At 36.4% G+C, this 18,785-nt stretch overlaps 1 protein-coding gene across 1 annotated transcript in view; it reads right to left on the bottom strand.

Annotated features, from left to right (window-relative positions):
• Window positions 1-8,599: 8,599 nt before the first annotated feature.
• Window positions 8,600-18,785, bottom strand: part of gabrb2 (gamma-aminobutyric acid type A receptor subunit beta2) — a 98,802-nt gene continuing 88,616 nt past the window's right edge. The window contains exons 6-9 of the mRNA XM_033029239.1: window positions 15,878-16,015; window positions 14,054-14,206; window positions 12,551-12,792; window positions 8,600-10,509 (exon numbers count right to left, since the gene is read on the bottom strand). Coding sequence (XP_032885130.1) covers window positions 10,162-10,509; window positions 12,551-12,792; window positions 14,054-14,206; window positions 15,878-16,015 — 881 coding nt within the window. The 3' untranslated portion in view covers window positions 8,600-10,161. The remainder of the gene's footprint in view (window positions 10,510-12,550; window positions 12,793-14,053; window positions 14,207-15,877; window positions 16,016-18,785) is intronic.

The following is an 18,785-nucleotide window of genomic DNA, read 5'->3' as shown; positions in this document are numbered from 1 at the left end:
GGTTAAGATGTAGACAGTACACATACTTTAGTAGTTACAATAAAATAAAGATTTTATTTGTAAAGCGGTTTTGGATAGCCTGAAATTTCATCTGTTTAATCTCGACAGATGTTAAAATACATAACTCATCTATATGTAGATCAATAATCAGTTAGCAACCTAAATATACGTTTCTTGATTTCTCCAGATATAAAAGCCATTATACCTGTGAATCAGGGAAATTTACTAACATTGGCAAATGGTCTGCATAAATAAAGCAAGTTTTAAATCACACCAGGTCCCTCAGTGAAGATAATTAAAACATTAATGGGAAGATTCACTGTAGATAACATGCTCTTCTTCAGGTACTAGTTTACTTTTTCTTTCAACGCTTCTGATTAAAAAAATAACAAGAATTAGTCTTAATGTGAAATGTATCGATTTTTTTCCATTGATAAATATAATTACCCAAGGTTCCAACTAATATTGAAGCTTGCTTTCAATGAGTTAAACATTTGATTATTGTCAACACAACTTAAAATCTTGCACCTCTGCATTATTCTATTTATTTTAAATAATATATTTAATACCTATATATTCATTAATATAGGTATCAAATTTAAGAAAAATACCACATTGTGTAAATTATTCTTCCTCATTCCTTTGTCAAGCATTGCTTATAGTATTTAGTTAATGGAAAATGTTTTTCATTGTTTAACAAAACCTATGATCATGCACAACTATCAAATGTCCCTTTAATCTCATTCCTAAAATCATAAGTGATCGAAGAAGTAGGCTATTCAGCCCATCAAGTCTACTCGACCATTCAATCATGGCTGATCCAGCTCTCCCTCCTAACACCATTCTCCTGCCATAACTCCGGACACTCGTACTAATCAGAATCTATCGATCTCTGCCTTAAAAACATCCATTGACGACCTCCATTTGTCCCAGTTAGAATCGTCTCAGGTTCCCAAATATATAAATGATCAAAGCTATACAAAGGTTGAACATACCTCTCTGCCTCGGTACTCAGTATCTATATTTATGAAGCTCATCATCTCACATGCTTTGAAAATCAACATCTCCATACATCCTGGCACTTTTAAAGATTTATACACACAAATTCCTCTGGTTTCTCTGTTGGTGTACTCTTGAAAACTCTGTAATAAATCTTCCTAATCCTACTAACAAACCACAAATTCTCACACTTCTCTGTAAACTCCTCCTTTACTTAATCTAAATCTGCATGTTGGCAGACACAGTAACATTTCATGTGAAACATGTGGGGCAGAAAGCTTTCAAATATCCTGTTTTCATATATTCGCTGCATTACCAACAGAAGTAATACTATCAGTTTGCGAGAGCACAATCATAAATGTTAATTCCTTCTTGATTACAGCAACAAAATATCCTTAATTTTTACTTTAATCAGCCTATTTGTCCTTAAGATTAGAGCTATATGCATTTACCCACCCACACATCTTAGAGATTTATATGTACTTTCTGCTTAATTTTTTATTATTTGCATCTATTAATTTTGGCGCAAAAAAATGTCCACCTTGTATCAAAATGTTTTTTCCATGAATTGCAATCTGAGCCAGAAGGGTATTAAGAGTCTGTCAGAGAGCATGGAATCAGACCCCCTCGGCTCAGCTTTCCCACGCTGACCAATATGGTCCATCTACACTTGTCCCATCTGCCTGTGTTTTGCCTATATCTCTCTAAACCTATCTTATCCATGTACCTGTCCAAACGTCCAAATTTGCAATAACTATTTTCTAAAACAAATCTTACCTATCAATAATTTTAACCTGTGTTCTATTGCCACATTTTTAGTATGGTTTTATCTTTTATGGTGACTTACCATTTTTACGAGAAACTTCTAAATTCTCAATAAGTACTTTCAGTAAGCACTCTCACTAACTTAACTTGACAATTCTATATTCATATGTTCTTGTTTCATGATCTTTGGCTAGTATATTTATTTGAATTTGAATGTGTGGTGCATGGCATTAAACAAATACCCATATTGTGTTGCCTTTCCTCCATTGAATACGTTCAATTATCTGATGGTGTTGCTAACTTATTGTTTGCTCTCTAGAATAAATCCACAACCACAATAAATTATATTGAATGAAGAAACCTTCCAGAATAAGTATAGAATCCATATTTTGTCCTTTTAAAATTTTCTTTATTTATATTGCATTAATTCTGCTGTGAAGAATTACACACTAGTCAACAGTTGTTAATATTTACATGCAGAAATTTGCTGCAGAAAAATTTTGTCATGAAAATATTCCTTATGGCCCAAATCATTTATAATTAATATATCAACATCCCTCAATTAGTTTTTCTTATTCAAACATTAATAATCTTCAAAATAGTGGTCATGAAATATTGATATGATGGTGTCCACTCATCCTATGGAAAATGTGCATATTGCAAAGACAGAAAAGGCTTTTCTTTTTCAACTTATAGTAAGGCTGATGTAAACTACTGCAAGAAATAAAATACTCCCCATCCCACCCAGAAAAAAAAGTCTATTAATAGCTATCTTAGTAATTGTTCTAACGTAATAAAACAAAAGTTATTCTCCCATCAAGTGTGAATTGTATACTTCTGTTAATATTTACATAATTATTTAAACACTTTAGCTTTACCATGAAGCTGATTTAGCATTCGCATTACATTAAAATACAAATTAGAAGTTAAAAATGTTTTAAGAAATCTACTTATATTTACAAGAGTTCATCCTCAAGTGATGATCAGTGACAAGATTAATACTATATACATTCGGTGAAGTGTCATAAAATATGAAATCCTAAGCTGTAAAAATGTAGCGATCATAACCTTTAAGAATTTCTGCAAGTCACCTTTTGCTGTAAAGTAATGCCAGAAGATGCTATCTCTTCCATAGATGTTAGCAATTTTAAATTATATTAATTACAAGAACTTTGAATGTTGATATATGTTAGAGGAAAGCATATGGATTATGTCCATTGGCTTTCACGAAGTAAGTACAGTTGATCTATTTTGCAAACAAATTTGAAGTCACACAAAGCAAGTCCTTATGAGGTTTTGCTTTCTGCAGAGAACAAGGTAAAACGTCGCAATTTCAATTCCTGCGATTTGACACCAACTACAAAATGTGATCCCCAAAGATGGACAGTGTTTGCTATAGGCAGAATTTGCATTTCATGAAATTCAACCTACAGTGCCCCAGAAAGGAGATCTTCAACTGCTGATTATTTTTCAGCTGAAAACAGTTGCTGACAATGAACACAATTGAACACTTTGGGGGTGGAGCGGTGACAAGTATTTTATGATTAAAGAACTTCTCCTACAAGAATATCCTTCCTTGAATTCATTCCTGCCTTGTAATTTGTAACCTTTCTTCATATAATTGGCCAGTTTTGATATGTTTGCAATGATTTGTAAACAAAATCTTTGATTCCAAAGATACACATTAAAAGAAATAAAATGTTGTAAGAGATCCAGCTAAAGCTTTTGAAATAAGTTGTGTTTTTAGATAGAACAAAGTGTTGGATGGTCTGATTATCATAATCTGAATACTTTCAACCAGTGTAATCTAGTTATAATCTCTGTTAAAATAATGTGATTTTATATTTGGGCACTGAAGAATATGATTCAAAATCAATATTTGTGCAGTTTCTGATACTCAGAGCGGAAAGAAATGCTCATCCCAGCAGTAAATGAGACTGCAAGTATGGTAAGTTTGATATTGAGAATGGTAGGACAATGAAACTGAATGGAAAACATCAATGTAGATGCATAGATGCTAATGGTAGCAAAACAATTGCTTTGAAACCACATATTTGACGAATTCTATGATAATCCCTCCATACATGTAATATCTTGACTTTAGTCATTTGTCATATCTCTATTAAAACTAGTAAACTATTTTATGATTTCAAAAAGGTTTAGTCACTATGACCTAGTAATGGGAGTGGAGAAGGGTTCTTCTAAATGTGACACAAATTAAGTATTAGTTAAATTATTAGTCTTGAAGGAACAGGGAAGAGATCCAAAGTCAAATCCCATGATGGCAGTTGTGGAATTTAAATTTGGATAAGAACATGGAATTAAAAAGAAAAAAAGAGTCATTTGTAATCTTCACCATTAAAAAAGCCAACCAGTTCAAAATGTCCTTTGGGGAGAAAATATACCAGCCCGACCTGATGGCTAGAATTAGGATTGTACTAACAGTTTATTTAAATGCTCTTTGAAATGATGTAACAAAGAGTGTACAACCAGATGTTCTCAGGCACTGAATGTTACAATGTTGCTCATAGAACCGTTGACTTTGCAAAACAAACAGCTGGAGACGAGTGTCTAAATTTGGGGAGCTGTCAAGCACATCTTAACTTGGTCAGACAAACTATGCAACACTCCCCCATTACAATCTATGGCCATGTCCTGTCACATTGATCCACCAGAGGGAGCAGTACAGTGACATCCATGTACCAAAGGCACCTGAGCAAGATAACTACTTGATTAATATGTATTGCACACTTTCACCTTACGAATCTGCCATGTTTTGTGCTGCCTTCCCTCGCTCCCAGATTTCTCCCCCTACCCACCCTACAATCAGTCTGAAGAAAGCTCCCAACCTGAAACGTCACCTATCCATGTTCTCCAGAGATGCTGCCTGACCCACTGAGTTAATCCAATACTTTGTGTACTTATTCAGCTAATGAATCATGGCTCCTCTGTGTTCCCAATCTATGTGCTTCCTTGTTATAGAGTCATAGAACGATACAGTGTAGAAACAGACCCTTCGGCCCAACTTGCACACACTGGCCAACATGTCCTAGCTACACTAGTCCCACCTGCCCACGTTTGGCTCATATCCCTCCAAACCTGTCCTATACATGTATCTAATTGTTTCTTAAACGTTGGGATAGTCCCTGCCTCAACTCTGGCAGCTTGTGAACGACCTATCAAATAGTAGCAGAAATGTACATTACAATCTGTTGTCCCACAAATCATGAAAATCTCTCACTTCACTCATGCTAACTGATCAGGGGATCAGTCCTGATTCCATAATTGTAGAATTATGCTGGAAGCAGTACCAGGTGATGGAATCTGGTAAAGATGAACACAGGACTACTCATGCTAAACAGAACAAAGATTATTCAACAGACGGAGCACATCTTCATCCAAAGCCTTTCCACTATCCACTTGCCTGCTTGAGAGCATTTTCTATGACACTCAAGAAGCTCAACACTATCCAAGACAAAGCAGTCTACTTAATTGGTACCTCATCCTGTACGCTACATGTCCATTCCCTGCTCCACTAGAGGGCACAGCAGTTGCAAAGTGTACCATCTGCAAACTGCCAATACTCACCTTACTCCAACAACACCTCCCAAAGCCCTGCCTTCGACCACATGGAGAGCAAAGCATTCAGGAACACATGAACACCACCACTTGTTACTCCATCCTGACATGGAAACATATTCCTTCAGCAACACTGAAATCATCATCAAATCCTGAACTCTGCTTCCAGAAGGTCTGCAGCAGTTCAAGGCAGTGCCTTCTCACCATTTTCTCAACGACAATTTTGAAGGGGCAATAACTTCCGGATTTGATGTTGATAATCCAAACAAATGAAGGGATTCAAAATTAGGGTGTATATTTCCGATAGAATAGGATTTTAATTATTTAATATTATACATGTAAAATCAGGGTGAGCTGTCTTTTAGCACTATGCACCACAGAAGGTATTGAATTAATGGACCTGCCACTGAACATTAGGTCTTATAGAACAACTGTATATGTAATAGCCAGATGTACAGTCATCTGTTGAACCAGTTCAGTTAGGAAGAAATTTGATTTGGAAGAAACTCAATTCAGTGTGTTTCTCCTAACATTGGGGGTACAGTTTTGATGTTGTGAAACTGAAGTTGAGATTTCTGGGGAAAGAATTTCTGAGGGTAAAGGATGAAAGGACTGTTGAATAATGTAGATTTCTACCAACGTTCAAGTATATAAAAAGGTTCTTTAAAAAAACCTATAAGTACAATCCATAGAGCACTATATTGACATTATTTTCACACTTCTTGATCTATGGGTTCTGAAAAAAGGCGCTACTTCACTTTAGATAAAAACTGTCCTGGAATTGTAGTTATTTTGTTATTTGATAGTAAATCATGATTGGGGTTAAGAATACATTCTGGCTAACCATATTTAGCCACATTCAATTTAAAAAAAATTAGTATACCATGTGTTACATAAGTAATCAAATCAATTCTCAACTATACATTTGCCAATTAATATTAAAGGAAACAAAATATCCACTGCATTAGTAAAAAAAAGTTAAGTAGCAAATATCTAATTCATTTAAATTTTTTTTAATTATCATAAAAAAAATTTTTGCTGCTACTTACCATTTTCTTAATGCTAGATCTATTCATTCAGAACTGTTTATTTGATGAAAACATATTCAAGGTCATGATGAACTTGTTTAAGGGTGATGATGGATTAGAATTTTTACTAGATGCCTGTAAAATTATGTAAGAGAAGTGAGCCATCCGGTTCCATTCTTTAGAGAATGTAGATACCTCAAACGAGGTCCAGGCCCATGACACCTGTTTTCTTCTTTCTACCTAAGTTATATCATCATCCAGAGACCAGCACAATAAGTCGTCAGAACTATGGCATCTGTGATACTGCATTGTTCCAACAATATTTTGTTGGTGAAAATGTGTTCAGATTATTGTTGTTGACAATCTCTATGATGCCTAACTCCAGCTGTGCTGGCTTGTGGACAATGTCGAAATGCATAATATTCACACACAATATGGAAAAAAAAATCAATTATATCAATTATAAGAAGGACATTTTCTACTTTTAACTTTAAGCGATGTGAGTTCAGTAGATTTGTCTCACGAAAGAAAATCTAAACAAAACTGTAGATGGTGGAAATCTGAAATAAAAACAAAACACTGTAAACAATCAACAAGTCAAGCAGCTTCTATGGAAAGCAAAACAGTTAGTGTTTCATGTTGAACGACTAAACGAAGAGTCTTCTGAACTGAAATATTAATGTCTGTTTCCCTTTCTGCAGGCGTGGACTGATTTGCTGAGTATTACCAACATTCTTTGTCTTGCTGATTTCATTATCTCAGTCAATTATTTAGTACATTCACTCCTTCCAACAACATTGCAAATTAACTATGTGCAAACTGATGGTGTAACTGCATTTGGCAGTTTCTAACACCAGGAACAAAACCTACCAATCTGTTAATACTATGAAGATAAATATCACAAATCAGACAATCTATCTGTATAATCAAAGTGACCTTCTAGAAATGCAAAAAAAGTGCTAGCAACTGTTGGTGTTAAATTGCCAAACTATTCTTCAGTCTTCTTTAGTTTTCCTTTTGTTAACCAAAACTGCAACATGGAACATTTTGGTATATTGTGTATCGGGAGAGATTGATTAGTTTGTGAAATGTTTGTAGAGAATTGATGCTTTCATTTGTTTACAAATAGACTGAGGTTATGTTAAGTAATGCATGGAATCCATAAAAATCTTTTACATTGGTACTTGCTCGAAGCATTTTTGCTGCTCAATTTTGGGTGAACAACTTTAGGTGCTGAAGTTTCCTTCATTTTCTATCCAAGATCTAAGGTTATGTGGGTGCAAGAATCAGATCCGAGTTGCATGAACAACTCTTCGGAACACAGTTCAAGAACATATTGGCATGCACTCTAAATCCCTGGCTCTGTCAATGTACCCAAATGTTTCATCTTTATTTTGTGCCTACAATTATCTTCATATGCTTGAAGAGATTTTAAGAGTTACCCATTTCCAATCTATTTATAATTCTGAAGAAAAACACAGAGCGTTGCTTATGTAAACATTTGTAAAGCATTGAAACTAAATTAAAATAATGGATGAATAACTAGAAAATATACTCCCTGTCCACAAATTATTAATATTTACAGATAGCTGTGAATCACATTACAATTGGTGTAATTATATTAATGTGTTTTCAAGCTCTTAAAACACATAACGCCTGAATAGCTGGCTCCATGTGAAAAAAGGAGGCTGATGCGAATGCAAAATTAATGCAGTCAGAAAGAGTGTCTGCTTTATGGATTTGGACGAGTAAGGAATTTGATAGACTAATGCTTGTGAAAGATCACTAAAACTTGTCTCTCAGCAAAAGGACTTGATTTTTTCCACCACACTAAAGCTACACTCACTTACCAAAAGGCATACTGTAGAATGTGCTTAGCTACACCATTCAGATGACCCTGAAATTCAGATATAGTTATCTTTAAAGTCACTGGATTCTAATTCAGATAATGAGAGAATAATGTGAACATTCTGGTCCCCACAACAGCACAGCTTTTCATTCTCTACTTATCTACACTGGATCTTAACTCAGGCGTAGATGATCCTTGAGTGTACAAAATAATCTTAACTATAAAAATAGTTTCTGCACTTGGTAATGCCTCCTTGAATATCAATTACCTGCCTAATTTACATTACCGATGTTACACCTATATAACAATGGACTAATTACATTCTGTTTGCTGGTTAACAGATTAATATGGTTTACAGACGTGACGTTTTGACACATTACAAAATCAACACATTCTTTTATAAAAGCTTACATGAAACTTATTTTTACAATACATGAAACTGAACTGAAAATCCTCTATAAATGTTCCGTGATGATAGATTTATATGAACTTAAGTAGAATGCATTTAACTCTAAGCAATTTAAAGTCATTTCACGCTGACCTTAGTCATAAATGTATTTTCTGCAAGGCCATAATTTCTTCTGTAATTATATTTGACACATTACATGGGACTATGTAGAAGGAAAATAGAATTGGTGGATTAGAAACCACCTACAGTTCATTAAAATAAAAATATATGTTCTAATAAATTATGGAACATTATTATGCTGCGGTATATTAAAAATATTAAAACACAAGGTTGATATTATTTTATGAGTGCATTGTTTCTGGCAGCGGTAGAGAAAAGTGTTGGACCATCATTGACTCTCACTGGTAAATATTCCATTACAAAGTCAAAATGTGCTTTTTTATTTCCGATTATGATGGGCACCCACAGATCAACCTATTTTCAACAAATCTCACAAATAGATGGATGAAACAGTTCCTCCCTCGGATTTCCCTAGCTAAAGATCAGTGAAAGATTTCACCTTCCTTTCTACATTGAGCAAAGAACAGGCCAGCTATTAATTATCAAGACCTAGATTTCTTTGTGGTGGGTTAGCAAATTATCACTTAGTCGTAATAAGTCTGCAACCTTTATAACTTAACGACTGACCATCTTTTGTAACTTGGGAATTTACTATTGAATTGGACCTTCAGTGTACATGAGGTGTTTATTATGTTTTCACCTTTTCAATAGTCAATGGGGTCAATTATTTCCATATTAACTTGAATGTATTAATGACAATAATTTTAAAAAAAAAGCAATGTACACATTATTTGACACGATCAACATTTTCAGTTGAAATGCTTTGTAGTGTGTATACAAATGAGATCTTTTCAGGATTTGGATTAAATGTAATTTCATAATTCTGTAAAAGGCAGACTCGAGTTCTAACATTATTTTGAAGGTCCACTCTAAACTTTGTGTCCTAATGTCTTCAGTTTGAACAGTTATTTTGTTTTCATTTAAATGAATAGCAGCTCTTAGTCACCTTGCATGCATCGTTGTCTCTCAGCCTTTAACAAGGCTGCTTTGACAAACTAGCACTGTGTTGAACGTGCTTAAATGATAGAAAACGTTGTTAAAGTTACTGCTTAATCATAACTAAAAATTCAGAGAGAGGTTCTTGCTCGTAAATGAAAAATTATAGCTATGTTATCGTTTTTAAATAAACACATTTTGATGTGATAGGTATATGGACTGATCTGAGGCAGATATATTATTAAAAAAAGGAAAATATTACTCTATAACTTAATTGTGATAAGTAGAATCACAGACACAGCTAAATGTTTCAATTCTCAGAACTTAATCAATGAAGAGTTCGATAGAGCCAGCCATTTAGGAGTTAAAGTGCATGCAAATTTTGTTCTGAACAACCTCATATTCAAAACGATGGTTCCACCTTGTTGCAAAACAAATAAAATGTGGAAAGATACTGTCTGTGCACATTCTTCATCTTAATTCACATAATACAGCCAGTAGACTACATTGAAAAATCCAAAAACAAGGGGAAATATCACCCGTGACCACTTGTCAATGGCATTCACATCAGTCAAATCCGGGATATTAATTTTCAACTGAGAAGCACGTCTCCGTAGCCTGCTCTTCTTTTGGGCTACGTGTCTTTCCAAGGCGCTCCTTCCAAAATTGTGCCTGGACAATCCTGCCTTCCTGTATTGAATACCAGAGGTGTCATATGGCATCATGGTACTTCTGGGATCACCGATGCACATTGTGATCTCAGCAGCACTCATTTCATTCTTAATCTCAAGTGTGCTTAGGAGAATATTTTCATGTGGATCCATCTGAAGGTTAAAAAAACCCCAATATTAGATAAAGAAACACTTTTCATCAAATTATTTTCCTGAAAATTCAAATGACTGGACATATTACGGTTTCAACAAGATCACAAATAACGTCATGTTATTAGAAAACCCCTCATTTAGATCATTTAGGACCTTGAATTTTTCCCTTGGGTTATTAACATACATCTATTTCTCTCCTTAACCTAGCAATCAGATGATTTCCACCAATAGCTGATCAGATATTCTTTGTCCTAGCCATTCCTCACTCCCTCAAACTTGCTACAATTGAAAATCTCTGATCCCAATTCTAATATTGTCTTCAAACTAAAGCATTGATTTTCATTTTGTTCCCACATATGTTATTTGACCTGCCGAGTGTTTCAAGCATTGTCTGATTTTATTTTTAGGCTGGGATAGATAAGTATTTAAAGATATATTCGGTAATTTCTGCCTTGTGGGTGCCAATGATGGGGCAGATGATTATAAACTATTGTACTGGTTTTAAATATATATCTTTGCTATCTTCAGGCACAAAGAACTGCAGATGCTGGAAACTTGAGACAAGCACAACATGCTGGAAAACTCAGCTGGTCAGGCAGCATCTTAGCAGGGAATGGATGGGTGATGTTGAGTTTTGCTGGGATATATAAGCAGTTCATACATTCACTGGCTCAACAACTGATGGTAGTGGAAATAAAACTATCATATTTCCCACTTTTTCCTTACAACAACAAAAAAAATAACGCTGGGCCTTTACAGTAGAGCTTCTTAATAATTTTCTGCCAGAGCCAAAAGCAATGGTTCATTGACTTTACAAGCCCCATCCGATATTTCACAATGCGATGGCTTCCTATTCCTGGTAAGCCAATAGATTTATAGTTAGTTGTTCACAGTTTACTTGTTCCAGTTATATGATTAATTATTACTATTTAGCTACTTTCAACATTTTAATTACTGGTGCTAATTCCACTGAAGATTAAATGTTAAATGTCAGAAGTCCATCTGCATGAAAACCTACAGGTGTAGCCGATGAGAAAGAAGACTGGGTAACCGTCGATTATGAAAATATAGAAAACAAATGTTAGACTGGGAGATCTCTGGTCTCAGGGTGATGTTACACATATTTCTGTGTGCGTTCACACTGTGACCACACCCTCTTCCACAGCATCCCCTTCTCTAACCCTCTCGTCTTGGGAGTGGCACAGTAGTGGAGCTGCTGCCTTACAATGTCAGAGACCTGGGTTCAATCCTAATTACGGGTGCTGCTGTGCAGTTTGTATGTTCTCCCTGTGACTGCGTGGGTTTTCTCCGGGTGCTCCGGTTTCCTCCCACATTCCAAGAAGTACAGGTTTGTAGGTTAATTGGCTTTGGTAAAATGATGTGTAGGATAATGCTAGTGTTTGGGGTGATCGCTGTTCGGCGTGGACTCAGTGGGCCGAAAGGCCTGTTTCCGCGCTGTATCTCTAAAGACTGTTATCCATTCCTATAACCCTGTCCATCCATCAGTCCCCCTTCCCCAAACCCTGCCCTCAGACGCACTCCTCTTTCCCATTTCAACTTGTGCTCTCCCATTCCTCCAAATTTTTCATCACTCTCTAGCCACCCACACTCACCTGGTCTGAGTCATTCCCTGACTGCCACTTGCTCTCACTCTAGTCCCAGCAACTGTACCACCCAATGTCTGAAATTGAGTGTGAACTCATTTCCGCCTCCCTCACGTTTCCCCACATAAAGAGCTTCTGGGACCTCTGGCTGCTCGCCGAGTGTCACCTGGTTTGGAATGGCACTTTCATTTAATGCATTGCAAACATGGTAAGAAACAATGATCAAGATGGCAGCAGCTGGTGAGGTAAGTGGTGCACGCAGAATGAGTCTATCCCCATCTGTTCGAATAGACTGCTACCCATCAAAGGGTGCTTGTGATATTAGTCGCTGAGATCCATTGATTTAAGGACTATTCATTTTAAGCATTCACATCCAATAGCATTAATTATATGCACCCTTGAAATGCTTCAATCTGACTCTCCCCACTAGATAATACCTTGTCTCCTGATCTTATCTTCTCATTGTTGGCTTTAGCTGCTTTCTCTGCAATCTTCTTTTGCCGTTGTGGTCCTCTTCCGAAAAAGATGTAGTTAACCAGTGCATACTCCAAAAGGGCCAAAAAAACAAACACAAAGCAGCACATCAGGTACATATCAATAGCTTTTACATAGGGGATCTTTGGAAGGGTTTCCCGGAGATGGGTGTTGATTGTAGTCATAGTAAGTACCGTGGTAATACCTGTAAAGTATTACGTAATAATCCTGAATGTATAGTTATCAACATTTAAACTTGCTTTCTCCTATCAGATAGCACTACACATCATACTGAAAAACAAATTAAATCACTGAAGCAGTCTTAGAAAACAGACTCAAAACATTATAAACAATATATGTTTGGAAAGAGTGAAAAGAAGTTTGCTCATGCATAAATAATTTAATAAACAAAAATATTTCTATGGCATTCATTCCACTACAAATTGTTCTAAACAGTGCAATTTTTTCCAATGGGTTACTGAACCAACGAAACTCTTCATTATGTTAGTACTTTTCAAATACATTTCACATGGATATATCAAGATCCAATAAAAATGTGTATGACAAATTCTTGGAAAAACAGTACCTTTCTACCCCATGTGCAAAATAGTTAATTAACTAGATTTTAAAAAAGGTTAAATGTTCTGAATGCATGAACATAATTAAAAAATTAAAATGCTCCACTGACAGGTTGTTATTACTGAATTTGGTTCTAGAGATCTAGCTGAGGCAATGATTTTACAAAAAGGTCTGGCCTCCAGGTGCACATGGTGAAACATTGCAAATGCTCATCAGTTCATGTTTTAGGAGCAGGATTAGGCCATTCAGCCCATCAAGTCTACTCCACATTCTATTATGGCTGATCTATCTTTCCCTCTCAACCCCATTCTCCTGCTGTCTCCTAAAACCCCTTGGCACCCTCACTAGGGGATGCTGTATTGCTTTGATAGAAGTATATTACATTATGAGGAGCATAGATGGAATAGACAATCAGAACTTTTGAGGGGGCAGCACGGTGGCGCAGCGGTAGAGTTGCTGCATTACAGAGCCAGAGACCCACGTTCCATCCAGACTACGGGTGCTTGTCTCTGAGTTCAAGGAGTTTGTACGTTCTCCCCGTGACCTGCGTTGGTTTTCTCCGGGATTTCCTTCCACACTCCAAAGACCTACAGGATTGTAGATTGATTGGCTTGGTATAATTGTAAATTGTCCCTAGTTTGTGTAGGACAGCGTTAGTGCACGGGGATCGCTGGTCGTCGCGGACCTGGTGGGCTGAAGGGCCTGTTTCCGCGCTGTATTCCTAAACTAAATTAATCAAGTCATTTGTGTGATGAGGGAGCTTAATGATTGCTTTTCAAAACTATTTTCTAAATGAATTCCTCGTACTAATTCAGCATTCAGTAATGCAGGAAGAAAGGAATAAATAACAGTAGCTGTTCTAAACTGCAAGTACTTAAACAACATACCTAAAGCAACTCGTGCAGCAGACGCATCATAATTAATCCAGAAAGACACCCAAGAAAGGATGGTGATCAAGATGGAGGGCATATATGTTTGCAGAATGAAGTAACCAATGTTTCTTTTCAGCTTGAAACTGAGGGAAAGCCTGGGGTAAGCACCTGAAAAATATATAAATACTTACAACTTTGACCATGACCAAAATATTAAATCTGTATTAAGTATAGGTAATTTTATTTCCCAACAAGCAAACCAAAGAAAACCCATTAAATCCCATTTGTCATCATCTATTCCTAAAGTTATGGAAAAAGGTGAAATGAAAAACAAATAAGCCATTGTTATTTCATACGAATGTTCTCTGCCTTTCAGAGCTCATTGTTGATTGAGACCAAATGTTATTAATCCACCTTTACCTCGTATCCCTTACTATCTTTGGTTAATAAAAATATATCTGCCTCAGATTAAATATCAATAATTATTCCACTACCAACTAAATGTATAAAATTACTATCAATTTTGTATTCAGAATTATTCTCTCAATATCACTCCTGAAAGGCTTATCTCTAGTTTGTAGATTAAGCCTCCCTGTGTTAAATTCTTCCACCAATTTAAAATTTCTCTGTATCTATGTTAATATAAACATAATCAAATCATGCATTAACTCTCTGGATTCCAGTGAACATAACTCAACTTATTATAATTTCTCCAAGTAAGTTAACCCCTGTATTCCATGTGTTTTTCTGATCAATCTACCCCTAAGGTTCCTAAGCAATGATGCCAGGAACTGGTTACAGTACTTCAAGTATAATCTAACTAGTACATTTTAATTTAGCTGCTAACTACTTGTATCAGAATTCCCTTAATCATATTGGTTATCTTCGGTACTTCTCCATGACATTTTAATGACCTACCGGTATATTGTATATAAAACTGCTCAAATCACTTTATATCTTTACTGCTTCATGCATTTCACAATTTAGAAAGCCACTCTGTTTTATCCTTATAAGGACACACATTTTTTGATAGGAAAGGAAATACATTTATTTGGTGGATTCAACATTGACGTAGGGTGCTTTTCAGAAGCATTATCACACCAAATTCTCACCAAGTCGTGCAAGGAGATGTTAGGACATTTGATGAAAAGCTTGGACATAAGCTAGCTTTTAAGGAGCATATTAAAGGAGGAGAAAGAATGTTCAGGGAAGAAATTCCACTGAATTCAGCCATGTAAGTTGATTAAACCATTGGTTCAGCAAATACAATCCACAAATAAACAAGAGCCCAGATGGAGAGGCATAGTTATCCTTATGGGATGTTGTTTGGCAGAGATTAGAGTGGGAAGGAGAGATACATTTACAAAACTATGATCAAGAATTTTTTTATTAAATTGAGAGTTCAGATATGAAGGGTAAACAGAACTTGTTTGAATTAAGATATTGGAAACAGCTTTTTTATGAATTTAAGTTTGCATTTGATGAAAATTGTAGTGGAAGGCATTGAGATGGTAACATCTAGGATGAAGAAGGCACAGATGAGGGTTTCAAAAATCGTTCATATAATATATCAAACATATTCCTTCAAAAATTCTGGAAACAAAGGAAAATGTGCAAACAGCACACAGACAGCATCCAAGGTCAGGACTGAATCTGCTGAAATGTACTTCAGGTTTGGTTGCCTGCTTGTGATATGGTAGTTTTGCATACATTTATTAGCACTCATACAGAACGAGCTTTTCTTTTACACCATGTATTAACTTGGTCTGATAGCTTCTATTTACATTTTCTAAAATAATTCCATTGCTCACATATTTATGGGTATTCAGTGTAAAATACCTGTAGAGAAAACAACGTTCTTGGAAAGTAGATTATAATCGACAATAGAAAACTGTGGTAACTCAATCTTTTCCACTCCGGTCACAGCTCTCTCACCTCCACGCCAATAGAATTCAATGTCATCCGTAGTGTACCCATCTGAAATGAAAATAACCCAAGGTCAAGCATCATCACAACTGATCTATGTTTAGCAAATTGTGCTGTTTACCCCTTTGCAGACAGCAAGGACCTACCATTGTCTGAAGGCAATTCTGCATCTCACAAGATATTACCTTCTATTTTTATTTTAACTAAATGTTCACATATTTGCTCTTGCCTGACTAGTCAGAACTAGTGCTGTCTGAAGAAGGGTTCTGACCCAAAACATTGCCTATCCATGTCCTCCAGGGTTGCCTGACCCACTGAGTTACTCCAGCATTTTGTCTATCTTTAGTCTGAACTAGTGTTTTAATAATATTTTGTTTTTAGACTCATGCAATTAATTCACATTGCAAAACAATAAAAATTAGAACCAATCACTACTGTACTACTTTCAAGGAATTCCACATATACAATTAAATCTGTAGGAATAAATTTTAGAAGTTCCCACAGCACATTGCCACGACCACCCTGAGGCCAGATATCCTCCTCAGAGGCGACCAAAAACATCGTCTTGTTGGAACTGACAGTGCCGTGGGAGGACCGTCTGGAGGAGGCCCACGAGAGGAAGATGGCCAAATATGAAGAACTGGTCATAGACTGCCGCAAGCAGGGCTGGAAGGCAAGGTGTATGCCCATCTAGGTTGGCTGCAGAGGTTTTGCAGGGCGGTCGCTCTACAAAGCCTTGAGTGCACTGGGCATCAACGGAGTGGCAAGGAGAAGGGCCATCGAGAACACCACAGAGGCAGCGGAGAAGGCCTCGAGATGGCTCTGGATCAGGAGAGGAGGTCCATGGGGAGGAGCGAATGCCACCTGAACACAAGTCGTGGTCTGATCAACCACAGCTGGGTCGCCTGGGTGAGGGTGTCTGATGTTGAAAGACCCGAAACACCCAATGACCCCAGGTTACATCACTGATGATGTGTTCAGGAGCATCTATCGATGTATTTGTATCAATCTATTAAATAGTGATGACCTTGGTGAAATATTTAATCTGTCAATTTGGAGAAATTTGAAAGTGTGAGAAATTTATTTAATTGGGTATCTTAATCCTAAATTGTGTCAATAACGAACTATAAATATGGTTTAATTGTCATAATCTTTGACACATGCTTTCCCTCAAATAAACCTCTCATTTACCTCTCTCTTCCACATAATTAATTGACCCCCTCCCGACGGCTCTGTCCCCAATCCCCACAATTCCCCTTCTATTCAGTGCTTCAGCACTCTGCAGTAATTACTCGCCTCCAGCTACAGCTTTGTAATGTAGCTTGTAATGTAGCTAAAGTAATGCAGCTTTGTAACAGAGATGTAATGCTGAGGCTCTATAAGGCACATTTGGAGCACTATGAGCAGATTTGGGCCCCATATCTGAGGAAGGATGTGTTGGCTCTGGAGAGGGTCCAGAGGAGGTTTACAAGAATAATTCCAGGAATGAATGGGTAAGCATATGATGAGCGTTTGACAGCACTGGGCCTCTACTCGCTGGAGTTTAGAAGGTTGAGGGGGGACCTCATTGAAACTTACAGAATAATGAAAAGCATAGAGTGAATGTGGAAATTATGTTTCCACTGGTGGGAGAGTCTAGGACCAGAGGTCATTGCCTCAGAATTAAAGGGCTCTCTTTTAGAAAGGAGGTGAGGAGTAACCTGTTAAGTCAGAGGGTAGTTAATCTACGGAACTCATTGCCACATAGGGCTTTGGAAGCCAAGTCAGTGGATATTTTTAAGGCTGAGATAGACCCATTCTTGATTAGAACAAGTCTCAAAGGTTATGGGAAGAAGGCAAGAAAATGGGTTTGGGAGGCCAAGATCAGCCATGATCAGGCAGAGTGGACTCGATGGGCCAAATGGCCTAATTCTACTCCTATAACTTGTGAACTTGTGCAGCTTTGCAGCACAAGCTTTTCATCAAACAATAACCAATCTTCAATCTCATTGAATTAACCTGCTTATGAAAACTTGTTTGCATTAATAAATGCAGCATGTTACCCCAACATAAAGCCAAACATTATTTTAATTAGTTTATTAAATTGATGCACAGCATAGCAATGTCCCTAAATAAAGAATATTTTAACATCACCTAGTGGGCAACTGGAAAATCCTCAGTGTGACTGAGGGACTAAACTCCTGGCATCTTCTCAGTCAAGAATGGAGCAGTTTGTGTCACTGAATCACAGAATTAATCTTACTCATTGAAAATACAGATAACCACATTTTTATTTTTTCGCAAGATCGTTGCAACCTATTTGTAGTTGTGCTTTCAAAATGTATTTAGATATGTTAAAAAAAAACATTTCTATCCTGTCCATTTTGATGCAAACATCCTGATTTAAAAAAGGCTTAATGACAAAATGGGTATTAAAATGTTATAGATTATATATAAATTATTGTTCTAATTAATCTATAATGATAAATTAAACAATTGATCCTGCTGGGAACTATATAATTATAACATAATACAGCACAGGAACAGGCCCTTTGGCCCACAATTGATGCCAAGACCATCTCTTATCCACCTGTACATAATCAATATCCCTCCATTGCCTGCATATCCATATGCCTCTCCAAATTGTATTCATGAAGTACACATTTAAAACAAAAATGTATATCACATAATAACTGAAGATTCAATTTTACTAACAATCATTTAATACTTATTTAACATTGATCTTGAGAATTGTAAATAATTGATGCTCTATGGATTCCAATTGGATTATAAATAAGGTGATTTGTTCTTAGTAACTATCAGAAAATGAATGTGATGGTAC

The sequence above is a fragment of the Amblyraja radiata genome, chromosome 11 (genome assembly GCF_010909765.2).
Source record: "Amblyraja radiata isolate CabotCenter1 chromosome 11, sAmbRad1.1.pri, whole genome shotgun sequence".
Lineage (NCBI taxonomy): Eukaryota > Metazoa > Chordata > Chondrichthyes > Rajiformes > Rajidae > Amblyraja > Amblyraja radiata.
Note: the sequence above shows the minus strand (reverse complement) of the source record. Positions and strands in the feature narration are given on the sequence as shown.